The sequence below is a fragment of the Miscanthus floridulus genome, chromosome 14 (genome assembly GCF_019320115.1).
Source record: "Miscanthus floridulus cultivar M001 chromosome 14, ASM1932011v1, whole genome shotgun sequence".
Classification (NCBI taxonomy): Eukaryota; Viridiplantae; Streptophyta; class Magnoliopsida; order Poales; family Poaceae; genus Miscanthus; species Miscanthus floridulus.
Genome location: NC_089593.1, coordinates 11243373 through 11259385, shown reverse-complemented (window position 1 = coordinate 11259385; position 16013 = coordinate 11243373). Strand labels below are relative to the sequence as shown.

At 47.8% G+C, this 16013-nt stretch overlaps 1 protein-coding gene and 1 pseudogene across 1 annotated transcript; both read left to right on the top strand.

The window, feature by feature from the left end:
- The first annotated feature begins 5957 nt into the window (after nt 1-5957).
- On the top strand, nt 5958-7367 carry LOC136505862 (NDR1/HIN1-like protein 13). The gene has a single exon (XM_066500997.1). It carries the CDS (start codon nt 6187-6189, stop codon nt 7102-7104), a length of 918 nt encoding a protein of 305 aa, XP_066357094.1. The 5' UTR covers nt 5958-6186; the 3' UTR covers nt 7105-7367.
- A 2899-nt stretch (nt 7368-10266) lies between these two features.
- On the top strand, nt 10267-15128 carry LOC136503035 (probable LRR receptor-like serine/threonine-protein kinase At3g47570; annotated as a pseudogene).
- Nucleotides 15129-16013: the final 885 nt, after the last annotated feature.

Below are 16013 nucleotides of genomic sequence, written 5' to 3'. Positions count from 1 at the left end.
CGCCGTCAGGCTGCCCCGCCGACGCCGGCCCGCGCCCCTTCCCCGCACCTACGCGCCCCATCTCCGTGCATCTCCCCACACTCATGCCCCCTCGCCCCCTCCCACGCACCTGCCCTAGGGTTTCCAGAGGAGCGGCGACGCCGCCGGTGAGCGAGGAACCTTCAGCCTCCAGCGGTCCCGCACCCGGCCCCCGGCGCCCGCCCCCATCTCCGTGCATCTCCCCACACTCGTGCCCCCTCGCCCCCTCCTGCGCACCCACCCTAGGGTTTCTAGAGGAGCGGACGCCACCGGCAAGCGAGGAACCTTCAGCCTCCAGCGGTCCCGCACCTGGCCCCCGGCGCTGGCCCCCGCGCGCCGACGACGTAGGCTCCTGGCGCCCCACGCCCGGCCCCCAGCGTCCCGCCCCCGCACGCCGACGATGCATCGGTGGTTGATGGCCGTCTTCAACTAGGCACATGTACAAGAAACATGGCCGAGACCGAGAGACTAGTCTTGAGCTCCAAGTGAAGGCTCTAGTTGCGAAGGCGCTGGAGGAGCAAGGACTATCTACGGTGCCACGGATATTAGAGACGCCGCCAAGAGAGCTGGCATTAGTTGGCAGCCCTCCAAAGTTCCTAGCAGCCAAGGTTCCAATGCAGCCACAACCCCAGTCGATCGCATACACGAACCAACTAGTTGCACATTGGTGTTTCTCAGCGGCCGGCAGAACACTGTGATGGAGGTGGCAATGGGTGTGGCACATTCTCCTGGTGGCTTACACCACAATAATAAGATACCTTCGGACTACACTAGGGTCAAGGTGCATATAGTGAAGCCCGAGTTCATGCAGTGGAGGATAGACTATGCAACTCTCAAGGGCCTGGTGTTACTCGGAGATGTTATGGGGCAGTTCATCCTCTGGCACCAACGGGACATTATATTGACTGCTTCTTCGCCACCTCCCCCTCTCCCAAATTTGGAGCGAGTTGTTGAGGTCGGGGAGATATTTTCACCGTCTCATGACCCCCACATTCCTGAGATGCCATATTCTTTCCCGCCTCCTAGTGAGCATGTGCCTGATGAGATGCCACAACCTTCTCCAGCTCGTACCGAGCAAGTGCATCATGAGATACCACAGTCTTCTCAACAAGCACAGCCGATACATGAACAACAAGTGCCTCCTGAAGAAGCTGCAGCACAAGAAGATGAGGACGTGCCTGAATGAGAACTTCGAAAGAAGCATCCAATCACCATAAGGCCAGTTTAAGTTCCGATCAAAGACGTCTCGTCGGTGTCCAAGTGGTATTCCCATGACCAATTCAAGCTCGAGAACCAAGTTAAAAAAGTCCCATCAGGGGGTTCTGAGGAGGCCGTCACTAGCAAACTCCACCAAATTGCAAAGCAGTATCCAAATGTTGATGCCATCAAATGGTCAAAGGATTGCCCGAAAACATATGAAAGAGGCAAGCCCTTCCTACCAAACTAGGACATACAGCGCCTACCACTTGGAATGAGAAAGTTCCATGATTGGTACTTGCGTGTTCTCCCAACGAGAATAAATATCATACAAGCATGCTTTCCCACCGGCACATTTGGAAGCCCAGCCGAGAAAATTGTCTTTGACTTCAATGACATGCAAACATGCTTCCACCTGGGAGAAATGGAGATGAATCTAATTCGCACGTGGTGCCTGTAAGTCCTTGTTCTCTCGATATGATATGAATGTAATCTTTGAATTTTGTTGTAACTAACCCACGCCGTGATTTGTAGAATGCAAGTGCACATTGTCAAACAAATGCCAAGTGTAAAAGTCGGGTATGTGGACCCTCAAGCTATAGCCCAAACAAATTTTAATTACCCTAAATGGTGGACACTTGATGCCAAAGAGCTAGCTGCTGCAAAGACTCTTCGGGAGAAAGAGCACATCCGTACGGCGAAACTAAGGGAAGAGTCCCTTAAGGTTACGGCATACATTGCCTTGGCTTTCAAAAATCTCCAACAACACTTTACTATATGGCTATCATACAACTTCGAGTAAGCTCAACTCTATACTTAAAGCTTTGTTCGATATATTTTATTCGATGCAAAAGAGTTTATCTAGTTCTATGATTAAATCCATGCAGGAACCACTGGATTTGTATAGCCGTCGATGTCGGGAGGAGCATGGCATGGGTCTTTGATTCATTAGATAAGGACCCGGCGACATACAAAGACTTCATATCGATTCTCAAGACGTATACATATCGATAATCCTCATTAGCTTATATGTTTGTATACATACTTGTAACATTCACTTTTGGATACTAACAAGTTGTATTTTCTAAAATAATTCAGAGCATTTAGGTTCTATGTCACTAATCATCATAGGAGGCATGATCCAGCAAGAAAGGAAAAGCTAGCTATAAAAACAATATGTGCGGTAAGTGTAACTTACTTCTTTAATACTCTATTACATGGCTGTCAAAAGCATTACTTAACACTTTCATATGCAAAACACACAGTACCCCAAGCAAAAGCCTGGGAGTGTACATTGTGGATACTATATATGTTCTATAATGAGTAACACCGGTGCCTATAGGAGACACTTCTTAAGGGTAAGTTTGAACCTCTTCACCCGTAGTATAAAAACTTCATAAATGATATGAAATACTAAACCGAAACTTGTTCTCTTGTAGTGGAGAGAAGAGAAAGGAATGAAAAGAGACCCATACAAGGATGACCAACTCTTAGAGCTCATCGGTGACCTTTGCAACTTCATATTGGACCAGATTGTACACGCCAGAGGCGCCTACTATGATCGAGAGTCTGAGTTAGGTACAAATCCCCAGTACCAACACCTTCGTGAGACTGAAAGACTAGCTCTAGGACGTTGATAACAATGTATATGAATTTATATATTTAATGATGGATTGTATATATTCTTGTGAATTGGACTTGTAATTGTAGTTTATAGAATACTCTTGTGCTTGTAGTCGCAGTCGCGGGGCGTTCGGCAACGCGAACGCGGTTCGGAACATTGGTCGTGGTACGTTCGGCAACGTGATTTTGAATTGTAAATTTAATTTTTTTGCGGGAAAACGTACTGTAGGGGCGGTTCTAGATTGAACCGCCCCTACAAATACCTGTTTGTAGGGGCGGCTGGTAACACAAGCCGCCCCTACAAATCTATTTGTAGGAGCGGCTGGTAATAAAAGCCGCCCCTACAAATCGATTTGTAGGGGCAGCCTGGGAACCGCCCCTACAAATATAGGATTTGTAGAGACCTTGTGTAGGGGCGGCTAGGCAAATCGCCCCTACAAAGGTTTACCAGCCGCTCCTAGAAATACTTTTTGTAGCAGTGAAAGCCCCACCAAATTCCCCTACACGATGGAGCAGAATGGAGGAATTGTGGGACCGGCCTTTCTGTTGCATGCGAAGAAGCAACTGGTATGCCAATTCTGGTTATCGTATTTTTCATGCTGTACTTAGTGCTTCTCTGGATTAAACTGAAACATATATAAATTGCTAATACATCAAACTTAAACATAAATGGCTCTGGTGTGGTGGTGGGTTACCACCCACCTTGCTAGGAATTTTTTATGTTTGTACAGAAACGGATAGTGTGTTCTCTGTATGCTTGGAATTTTGTTTGTAGTATGCATGTATGTGATGTATGCATGATAAGAAAACGAAAACAATCGGTTTGCAGATGGTCGTGCATGTGATTGTCTGGTCAATTGGGTCATCGACAGCTTTGGTATTGAGACCTGCTAGTAGCTAGGGACATGCACATGCGATGCGTGCCAAGATGAACTGGGTCGATCGTGTCTACACACGCGATTGCGTGCTATAGCATCTCCCTTGGTACGCTTTTGTGGCGGTGAAGCTTGCGACCTGACCAGTTCGTTGCTCGTGCGGCTCGCCTACATACAAACTTCACCGCTACCGCACGAGATTTGACAGCACAACCAGAGAATGTGTCAACGCAGATTCGGAACTGTTTGGAAGACTTGTTTTATTCAATTCCTCATGTTCCTGCATGCATTGTACTCGTATATACCGGCCAGTAATGAAATATATAATGCATAGCTGGCCTGTAATTCGTTTCAAAAAGAAAACAAATTAATTAAAAGAAATGCAGCTGGAAGCACGAATGCAAATTATATAGACGCATTGTTGTTGCCTGCCTCACACACTCCAACGACCTACTAGAAAGTTAGCAGAGGGCTCAAGCACGGAGAAGCTAGCTATCTGCTTCCAAATGCATGCATGGTGGGTAACGCCTGGCAGCGCCTGCCGTTGCAAAATCAACAAACATTGCGCCGTCTTAATCAAGCTCAAATCCTTTCTTTCTTTCTTTCTTTCTTTTTTCCCCTTCATTCATGAGTATATATAGTCCGGCCCCACCAGCCACCAATTCCTTAAATATTTTAAGTATTTGTTATTACATCGATCGTGTCTTGGAATATAGCACCCTGATGAAATCAAATGTTTTCGTGTATATGTTATGCCAAATAAAAATGTCATAGGATGTGCAACGCGTGTCCTTACTATCTGACTCGGCCTTCATCCAGATTAAGCTGATGATTTGCAAATTAAATCAATTCTAACTCAGGGTATCACCAACTGATAACTAAGCTCACACATAATCTCGCTCACTCGATCAGCAACTTAGGGCTTTAACCGGCAGACTTCAATACTTCGCTAACCGCTCTGGAGGTGAGGTGGCTCCTCCTACAAAATGTTTGGTAGGATTTCTCTGGACGAGCCAGAGCTGGAGCTAGAGAGAAGCCCTAAGTAGGAGTGACATTAATGATATATTTTTTTTCTAGATTTTCCACTATTTGCTACGTTTCTTCTTTAACACTACTTGGTCATGGTCTGTGACGTCGCCCCCGCTCCATCCACCTGCTTCGTGTTCAATGGCTCTCGGTCGTTAAACCTATCGCCGCCACCCACCATTACCTTGACCCGACCACACCAGGCTATTACATTGACACTCTTATCCTTGCCTGTCTAACAACCTTCCTCCACTTCTCAAACGACGGTCTCACTGCCACCTCGCCCTCGCCGCCCCATGTCCACCACCACCGTTGGTTTGGCCTCTACCCCTAGATTCATCAGATTTTCTTCTAAGCCCACCCAAGACCTCGAATCTAGTTTGAACCCTACCCAGATGAGCGAAAAAAAGTTTATGGACCTAGGTGAGAAGTGTTGGAAAAGTTTAAGGACTCACGATGAAGTTCACTCTTACTTATTTATAAGTGCCACTTATTGATTTCTCTAGATGTCTATATGATGTTTCTACAGAGTCATTGATGTGAGATGACATCAGTACTTGTATAGTGGATCCGCTCCTAGTAGCAAAGGTAGAGGGAAGACAACATACCCTTCGTCTCAGAAAGAATACAATTATAGCACAATGTCATGTTTAAGTATTTTAATTAATTTCGACCAAATACAAATTAAAAATTATCAGTATTTATGATATCAAATTAATACCATTAGATTAATAATTATGAAATAGATTTTCATAATAAACTTATTTGGAGCAATAAATGTAAATATCATTCGCTAGAAATTTGATCAAACATAAACCATTTTAACTGGCACACAACTCGTAGTTGTATTTTTTTTATTTAACTTGGGCACGATGAATCATGATCCAACGCTTCAAAAATCAGGTGTCCTTTTGGCTCTAAAACACTCCACGTCAGAGTGGACAAGTTTAAATAGTTTTAATATCGTGACATATGTCGGACTGAAAAGGTCCTAGGATGCATGCATGCTTCTCTGACCGATTCTGCCTTCATCCTCTGTCAAAACTCCAAACACATAACAACTCCTGCATCACATCAAAAGAAGATAACACTATCATGGCACCTGGTCTCAAGAAATATTAGTATTTCATTTTACACTATACGAGAGCAGTGAAGAGCGTGAGATGACAGTTTCCTCCCTCGCTCGATCCTGTCCCTTTCCTTCGTCTCCCGCCCTCCATCATTTGATCATTTCTTCTTCGTCGTCGTCGTCGTCGTCTCACGCGCTGCTCGATCTCATCACATTTCTCCGTCCTCCCCCTCGCCTGTCTCCATCAACGCGGCTCCGTCGCCGTCACGCGCACATACAATACATAATGAACATAAAACGCTGGCAAGCATTCACTCCCACGCTAAAGCTGCTCCGGCCCCGCGCTCGCCTGCCTCGGCTCAGTCAGCGCCATCCGCCATGGCCGACCGCGTCCACCCCATGCCATCTCCCTCCTCCTCCCCGCTTCCACCTCCGCCAGGGCGACGGCGACCCGACCACCACCATCTCCAACAATCCGACGCCGACCCCGACCCCGCGGCAGCGCCGGCCACGGATGAGACGACGCCGCTGCACCCGTCCTTCTTCCACGACCGCCCGCTCACGCTCTCGCCGCCCCCAGGCACGTACATCATCCAGGTGCCGAAAGACCAGGTCCTCCGCTCGCCGCCCCCGGACCGCGCGCGCCGCTACAAGAAGCTAGCCGGCCGCCCCGCGCGGCGCCGCCGCCTCCGCCGTGCGTGCTGCCTCTCCTGCGCCGCGCTCCTCGCCATCCTCGCCGCCGCAGCCGCCTTCGCGGGCGCCGTCTTCCTCATCTTCCGCCCGCGCGCGCCGTCCTTCTCCGTGCCCTCCTCGCTCTCCATCCACGGCCTCGACGCTACCGCCCTCGCCTCGCCGCCCGCCGCCGGCCTCTCCCCCGCGCTCGACGCCGCCGTGCGCGCCGACAACGGCCGCAACGGGAAGGTGGGCGTGGAGTACCGCGCCGGCGGCGACGTCGCGGTGTCCTACGCCGGGCAGCGGCTCGCGGCGGGCCCGTGGCCCGCGTTCCGCCAGGCGCCGCGGAACGTCACGGTGGTCGCGGCGGCCATCAGGGGCCAGGGCGTGCGCCTCACGGACGCGCAGAGGAGGCAGCTCGCCGCCGACCGGGCCGCCCGCGCCGTGCCGCTCACGGTGGAGGCGAGGGTGCCCGTGCGCCTGCGCTTTGGGAAGGTGCTCCGGACGTGGACCGTCGACGTCAAGGTCCGGTGCGAGGTGGCCGTCGACAGGCTGGACGGGAACGCCGCTGTGGTGAACAGGGGGTGCAGGGTCAGGGTCAAGCCGCTCTGGTTGTGGTGGTGATCGCCGCCTCCGCCGGCGATCGTGTTCATACACGTTTGACGTTGTTAATAATCGGCGATTTGCGAAAATAGGACTCGAAACATCGGTCGTTTGCAGATTTGACACTGAACCCACATTCATAGACATAGATGGACCCACTTGTCATCCACCCGAGTGTTATCAAGTAAATTGATTTCTTAAGAAGGAAACTTTTTTGGGGGAGTGTGCTGACTGCTCCATCTGTTGCATATGTAAAATGGTGAAATTATATTATATAGATAACTTTAAGCTACTGTGCTGAGAAAAGTAAATATTTTTGCATCATTATATAAGTCTACACAAATATTATACATACTCAAGAGATCTATACTTTTATTGTTTACAATATTTTCGTTTAAAGCCATCTTGATACTGAATAATTAATTTAATTTCAGATTTACAAATACAAATCCAAACATTGTATCATTTTTTTACAAACGGCCTCAAATGAAAAATCTAGAAATTACAAAGCTATATATCTCTTTTTTCTCTAAAATTGTCATATAAATTTTATCTTCATCTAATAAAAGTTACTCCTTCATTACAAATTATAAAATATTTTGGCTTTTTTAGATACATAATTTTTATTATGCACTTGGATATATTCTATGTCTAGATAAATAGTAAAAACACATAAACCCCTTATAATTTGAAACGGAGGGAGCATAATTATATAAGATAAGCTGGCATAAAAAGAAATTATCCTCTAATTCAAACGGCGGTAACAAAATTCTGCAAGCTCAATCGGTGGCAGCAGTAGTATAGTTTTGTAATTTTTCCATTCAGATTCAGACAAATACTTTAGCAAAAAAACGAATTTAAAAATAAAAATCCTCCCGCATCTAAAAGCAAATGGGCCGGCTCTTATGGAATATACTCTACATTTAATCCCAAATGCAAATCTTTCGAATCTGCGGAATGGAAGAAAGATCTTTGATTTGGCCGTGCATCCGGAATGTACTGGGCCGCCAGGCCTACTAATCTGGACTGGATCTTTTTTCCCACTTCATTACTTTTTTTTTTAATTTCGCTTTTGCAAAAAATAAATAACTAGACCCAAATTTTGTAATGATGTGCCTGCTTGGTTGAACATCAATCTTTGCCATGCCAATTTTAAGGTAAACCAAAATGTGGGTACACCAAACCAAGTACATGACAAATCTTTTTAACTTGCCCATATTTTGACTAAGCAAAATTTGCCTTTCAAGCAAAGCAGCCCTGTGCCAATTCAAATGTTGACAGTGACAAGATTTCCAACAAACTGAATAGGCTGGATTATATCGCCAGAGGAAAATTTCCTGCCAATTTTGGATCCAGGGACTAAAGTTTAGAAGGTGTCACATCGGGTGTTTAGATACTAATTAGAAGGACTAAACATGAGCTAATCATAAAACTAATTATACAGAAACCGTGACTAATTCGTGAGACAAATCTATTAAGCCTAATTAATCCATCATTAGCACATGTTTACTATAGCATCACATTGTAAAATCATAAACTAATTAGGCTTAATAGATTCGTCTCACAAATTAGTCTCAATCCGTGCAATTAGTTTTATAATTCGTCTATATTTAACACTCAAAATTAATATCTAAACATCCGATGTGACAGACACCAAAGTTTAAGAGGAGGGAACAAACACCTCCTTTCATCCGGTTCAATCATCAATACGCTGAAGTGCCAACAGCAGTAGTGGCTCGTAGCCGGCGGCTATCACCATGCACTGTGTTGGCTCTTCCAAGATATCAAAACAGTTCATGACTACAACCAAGCAGAGCACTCATAGAAGCAACCAGCAAAGAAACACAATTAGCACTGGAAAGCGACCCTTCTCGGCAACGGACAACGGTAGGGGCAAGGCAATCAGCGACCAACGGCGACAGTAAACTGAGCTGAACCTGGAAGAACTCGAAGAGCTTGAGCTCGTCTCATACTCTCATCAGAGAGCGACATGTGCATCTGAGTCAACCCCAATTGGAGAATCACTTCCTTAGCAATAGCCAACTGGAGTTCTACTGGAGGTTGGTCATCCGACGACGACGACGACGACACAGCTCGCAACCCCACTCTGCAGCTGCGACTCTGTACACGAAGTGGCTGTTGTAGCACCAGAGCATATTTTGATATACAGACGACCAAACACATGCATGCTGCATGTGTATCTCATGGGCTAGACTAACGACAAATGTAGGCACCTAAACACACCTAGTAAAGTAGTAACGTACGTTTTTATGATTATTTGAATCTTAAATGGCGGTCGCTCCGGGAAACAGGAATAAAAAAAAACCTTGTGTGGTTTCTGCACCCAACAAATGGCGATGCTAAACAATCAGCTGAATACTAAAAGGAAAAAAAGAAAAATTAAGTGAGCCTTGTCAAGGCCGGAACAGCCTTTATTTAGATTTTAGAGGGGCACAAAATGCTACTGCACCACTTGCACTTTGAAATGTCGGTAGGCTGATTACTTTAGCCTACCCACTAGAACTATATACTGCTGCTCCATTCTATAAGTCTGTTTTAGATTTGTCCTAATTCAAGTTTGTCTAACTTTGATCAAGTTTATAGAAAAAAAATATATATTAACATATACAACATCAAGTAAATGTAGTATCAAAATATATTTCACGATGCATCAATTGAATCTAGTTTGTTGTTGTAAAAGTTTATGTATTTTTTTATACAAATTCGATCAAAATTAGAGTACACTTCTCACTCCCTGGCTCATTCCTCCAGCCTCTTGTGTGGCACGCAGCAAAAGTACCCGTCGACGCGACAAGAGCTCCATAAGAAACCTTCTGCTCCTCTGGCTCGCAAACTAAACACGCTTCAAAACACCAGTCAAAAACCCATACAGCAAAAGCAAAAGCAAAAGCACAGGATCAGAAGTTGAGGACAGACACATGGATTATTCTGAATCTCCATCTCCCCGCCATACACATACACTCCTGCTGTGCAGCATCTTCGTTTTTCTGTCAACCAACGCAACATTCTCCTCGGCACAACCCGGCAACAACATCAGGGTTTTCTTTCTCCCCCCGCGTAGCTCCCCCACGCGGGACGACTCGGGCGGTCCCCCGCCGCGCCGCCTCCCTCCCACTCCTCACCTCCTCTCCCGCCGCGCCGCCGCCAGAGCTGGCCGCCGGCATGGCCGTCTGGCCGACTGGGAAGGTGGCAGCGGGGCTCTCCCTCCCTCTTGTGAGCGGCACGCGGCGCAGTGGGCCAGCGGTCCACCACCTCGCGAGCTGCGTGGAGCTTCGGCGGGGGTGGTTTGCCGCGGCTGCGGCGGCGGCGGCGGCGCGCCCGCGCAGGCACAGGGGATGGCGGCAGAGTCCTTCTCCTCTGCTCGTCCCCTCCTCCATTCAAGACGACAGCGGCCGGGGCCGCACATCCGGTGCCCGGACGGCCGGATCCAGACCCCAGGCGGCCGGATCTAGCTTGGCGGCCGGTGACGGGGGCGGTGGTGGTCGGGGCTCGTGCGGGCGCTGGGGCGCGGCACTCTCTTCTCTGCCTGCCCCTCCCATCACGACCTTGGCTGCTACGGCAGTGGCCGAGCCTCTTCTACAACTGGTTGTGCCTGGGGCGGCATCCTGCCGGTCAGCCTTCCCACGGACGGCTGGCGGCCTGGGCGACGGCAACAGCGACGGGCGGGCTCTGGGCGGTGCCGTGGTTGTGGTCAAGTTGGTGGCATCGGCAGGGGGCACCGGGTTTGGGGCCTGGCGTCCGGATCCGACGGCCCCAGGGTAGGGGGCGGCGTCCGTGTTGGTGGCAGTGCACACCCTGTGGTTGTTGGCGGCGTTGTCTGCAGCCACATCGGCGGGTACCTGAGGCGACGACGATGGTCAATGGCGGCCTGGACGTGCGGCGATGTGACGTGAGCGGCGGAGTCAGGTCCGGCCCTGCGTGGCCTGGTAGGAGGGAGTGGCGGCCGACGCAGCTGTGCGACTGCTGCGTGCAACCGGTGCGTCGATGCCCTCTGAAGGGGCTTCCGTGGGGCGGCGGGGCAGCGGCGGTGGCGGGATAGCCTGGCAGGGGGTCCGGCTTTGTGGGCCGGCATTTGTGCTAGAGGATTCGTGGGCGAAAGCTTTGGCGATGGCGACGGCGTTGGGCGTTGTTTCCCTACTGGTGGCATCGTGTTTAACCCTCTAGAATATCATCGGGTGAAAACCCAGTCCGCTATGGACGTGCGACGATGGCGCCATCGGCGTTGCACCCTTCCTGAAGGCGTCACATTTGGAAGTTTGCCGCGGTTTCGATGCGAGATGACGGTTCGCGATGGGCAGTCGAAGCTGCTTTTCGGTGTTCGAACTTGGCAACGATGACAAGTGGTGATGTTAACTTTGGACCCGTCGGGAGTGACTAGTGGGTGTGGGCTACCATGGGAAGTCGAAGCTGCTGGTAGCTTTCATGCTCGGCAACGATGACTCGTGGCAATGTGTCGTGTTTGTACTCCTCCTCGAATGTCTTTTGGCATCTCGTCTAGGTTACGTAATACTCTCACGACTTAATTGAAAGCGGAGCTCCTACCTTTGTTAAAAAAACAACAACCCGGCGACAACAGGTCAGAAGCTGATCGCCAGGCCCTGCTCTGCTTCAAATCCGGCATCTCCGCCGACCCTCGCGGCGTCCTCGGATCATGGCGCACCGACTTGCTCAGCTTCTGCAGCTGGCGAGGCGTCAGCTGCAGGCTGCAGCTCGAGCTTCCCTGTCCCGGTGGTTTCCCTAGACCTAAGGTCTGTGCAGCTGCAAGGAAGACTGCACAGTTGCGTGGCGAACCTTACCTCGCTGGTGCGGCTGGATCTTTCAGGCAATGATATTTCTGGAAGCATACCAGAGGAGATAGCTGCGCTTCCGGGCCTCCAGACTCTGATGCTTGCCGGCAACAGGCTTGGAGGTAACATCCCTCTGTCACTGGGTGCAGCAGCTTCTCTTCGAATTGTTAATCTTGCAGGAAATAATCTTAGCGGAGCTATTCCTGATTCCTTAACCAAAGCATTGCTTCGTGTGTTGAACCTCTCGATCAATTTCCTAGCTGGGGAGATCCCAGGTACCCTATTCAATAATTCATCCAACCTTGTCACAGTGTACCTCCGATGGAATTCTCTTGCTGGACCAATTCCTTCCTTCCAAAAACCCATGTCTCTGCAATTTGTTGGCCTTATTGGAAATGAGCTTATTGGAAGGATACCAGCAACGTTAGGAAATGTTTCATCCTTACATACCATCCTGCTAGCAGCGAACAACTTGACAGGATCGATTCCAGAAGCCTTGGGTCATATCCCAAACTTGAACACTCTAGATACGTGATAATAGGTTATCAGGGATTGTCCCTTATTTCCAAAAAAACCACATCTCTGCAATTTCTTGGGCTTACTGGAAATATTATTTCTGGAAGTATACCACCATCTTTGGGAAATATTTCATCCTTAAATACCATCCTGCTAGCAGAGAACAACTTGACAGGATCTACTCCAGAAGCCTTGGGTCATATCCCAAACTTGAACACTCTAGATCTACGTGATAACTGGTTATCTGGGAATGTCACAGCAGCGATATACAATGTCTCATCGCTCAGATATCTTAACTTAGGCAACAATTCGCTTGATGGGCAGATACTTCTGAACACTGCCCACTCACTCCCAAACCTCATGTCACTGATCATGAGTGGCAACAGATTCAGTGGAATGATCCCGGCTTCACTGGCCAACATGTCAAAGCTCCAAGAGAGAGATCTCTCAAATAATTTACTAAATGGCTCGATTCCATCTCTAGGATCCTTGAGCAACTTGAGTCAACTGAATTTTGGAAGTAACATGCTACAAGGCAAAGACTGGGCGTTCCTGACCTCCCTGACAAATTGCAGTCCACTGTTAATGTTATCACTGGATGGGAATTTTCTGGAAGGATACCTTCCAGAATCAGTCGGCAATCTTTCCATAAACTTGGAAGGCTTAACTTTAGAGGCAACCAAATTTCAGGAAATATACCAGATGCGATAGGCAACCTTGTGAATCTCACTCTGCTTGCCATGGACCACAACATGCTTTCAGGAAACATTCCCTCAACTATTGGTAATTTAAAAAACTTGGTTGTCCTGACACTGTCCGTGAATAGATTGTCAGGTGAAATGCCATTGACAATTGGCGATCTCCCTCAGCTGAACCAGCTTTACCTGGATGATAACTTGTCCGGAAACATACCAGCAAGTCTAGGACAGTGCAAAAGGTTGGCTATGCTAAACTTATCTGTCAATAACCTTGATGGATCCATACCAAGTGAAATCCTGAGCATCTCTTCGCTTTCTTTGGGGTTGGACTTGTCAAACAACAACCTTAATGGAACAATACCATCAGAAATTGGAAAACTGATCAATCTTGACCTATTGGATGTTTCCAACAACAAATTATCTGGTGAAATACCAACTGAACTCGGACAGTGTGTTTTCTTGTCATACCTTCAGATGGAAAGCAATATGCTTAGTGGGATTATTCCTCAGTCTCTCAATGGACTAAAGGCCATGCAGCAAATGGATCTCTCTGAAAACTACTTATCGGGTCAAATTCCAGAATTCTTCGAGAACTTCATGACCTTGGATTATCTTGATCTGTCATACAACAAACTGGTAGACCAATTCCAACCAGTGGTATCTTCACAAATTCAAATGCAGTCATGTTGGACGGTAACTTGGGATCATGTCAACAAATTGCTATATTTGCATTGCCGATCTGCCCCACCACAACAAAAAGAAAATTTAATGCACCAGCTACTATTGCTTTGTTGTCATTTCTATGTGTTGTTACCACTGTTATGAAGGGAAAAGTAACCCAACCACCTGAAAGCTTCAGAGAGACAATGAAGAAGGTGTCATACGGAGACATTCTTAAAGCCACAAATTGGTTCTCTCCAGTCAACAAGATCAGCTCCTCATACAGCATCAGTATACATCGGTCGCTTTGAATTTGATAGACATTGTTGCCATCAAGGTATTTCATCTTGATGAGCAAGGTTCACTTAATAGCTTTTTCAATGAGTGTGAAGTCTTGAAGCACACCCGCCATCGCAATCTAATTCAAGCAATCACCTTGTGCTCAACAGTAGATTTTGAGAACAATGAATTCAAAGCTTTAGTATATGAGTTCATGCCAAATGGTAGTCTAGACATGTGGATACACCCAAGTCTACATCAAGGTAGACCAAGGAGGGTATTAAGTTTAGGTCAACGGATTAGTATTGCCGCAGATGTGGCTTCTGCTCTTGACTATCTGCACAACCAATTGATACCTCCACTGATTCACTGTGATTTGAAGCCTAGCAATGTTCTTTTGGATTATGACATGATCTCACGCCTTGGTGACTTTGGGTCAGCAAAGTTTCTCTCTTCAAGTCTTATTAGTAGCAGTCCAGAAGGCTTGGTTGGTGCCTCAGGAACCATTGGATATATCGCACCTGGTAAGTTGTACTATGTCGTATGGCTCCTACATTGGGAGGACTATAAACTTATCTCCGATCTCTCATTAGTTTTTGGTTAGCTTCTCAATTTTTCTAAGTGCATTGTTGTGTGCGTCTATTTCACAGAGTATGGGATGGGATGCAAAATCTCAACAGGTGGTGATGTTTATGGTTTTGGGGTGCTCCTACTAGAATTGCTCATAGCAAAGCGACCAACTGACGAATTATTTGGCAATGACCTCAGCCTTCACAAGTATGTGGATATAGCATTCCCTGATAAAATCAATGAGATTTTAGACCCCCAAATGCAAAATGAGGAGGATGAAGTTGTTTGTAATCTATGGATGCAAAACTATATCGTACCATTGGTCGAAATTGGCCTGATGTGCTCCATGGAATCACCAAAAGATAGACCAGGAATGCAAGATGTTTGTGCGAAAATTGTTGCCATCCAGGAGGCGTTTATTCAAACCTTTTGATAAAGGCAAGGTGATAATAGAGATGCATGGAATTTTGGCCAGGGATGATGATTTGATTTAAGAAGACCAGAGGTGAGCATTATTCAAACCAGCTGGAGAAACTCAGAAAAGTATCATGCAATTTAACAATAATGGGGCTCAACCTGCTATACACAACTGAGATGAAGTCTGGTGAAAGATTTAAGGTGGGCGTCTAAATTTCTTATTCTCCAGCAAAAAGTCGAAAGACTGAGGCTAGGTGATGGTTAGTTAACTCATCAAACACTGTTGCAGAGATTGCTATGTAGCAGCATTTTATAGTTAATATTTTCTCATTCAGTTGTGGCTTCCAAGGCATGAAGAACTGTCCAACTAATTTGTATTTTTTTTATTTCTGCAAATTGCTCTATATGACTGTTAGCGTCTCCCTCGCCGGCAGCGAGAGGGAAGCCTGGAGGGGAAAAGGTAACGGAGAAGAGGAATAGGATTGGAGAAGGGGCAAAGGCTGGAGAGGTCAGCCGGCGGAAGGCTCGGCGCCGATAGTTTCTTCTTAGTTCATAGTTGGTTTCTCTTACAGGTTTCAGGTATTACATATGCCTTCACTCACTGGGCTCACATACACAAATGACACATTTCCATTCTGGGCCAGATATCTTAGTAGGCCGGGCCTTCTTGCGGTTGCTGCGCCTAGGCCTTGGGCACTCGTCAGGATCGCCTAGATGTGGGATGCTGACACCCCCCTCTCCTTGGGTCGAGGCATGTCCCCATGCCGGAGCGTAGGGGAATTGCTGCTTGATGGAGTCTTCGTCTTCCCAGGTGCCGAGGCTGTCGTCGAGCCCGGACCACTTGACGAGCAGCTGACGAACCGCGCTGGAGCCGCAATGATGGAGCCGTCGCTGCAGCACGCATTCTGGCACTTGGAGGTTGTCGTCGACGTCTAGGAGAGGAGGGGTAGCCGCGACGGTGTTCGGAGACGAAGGAGACGGC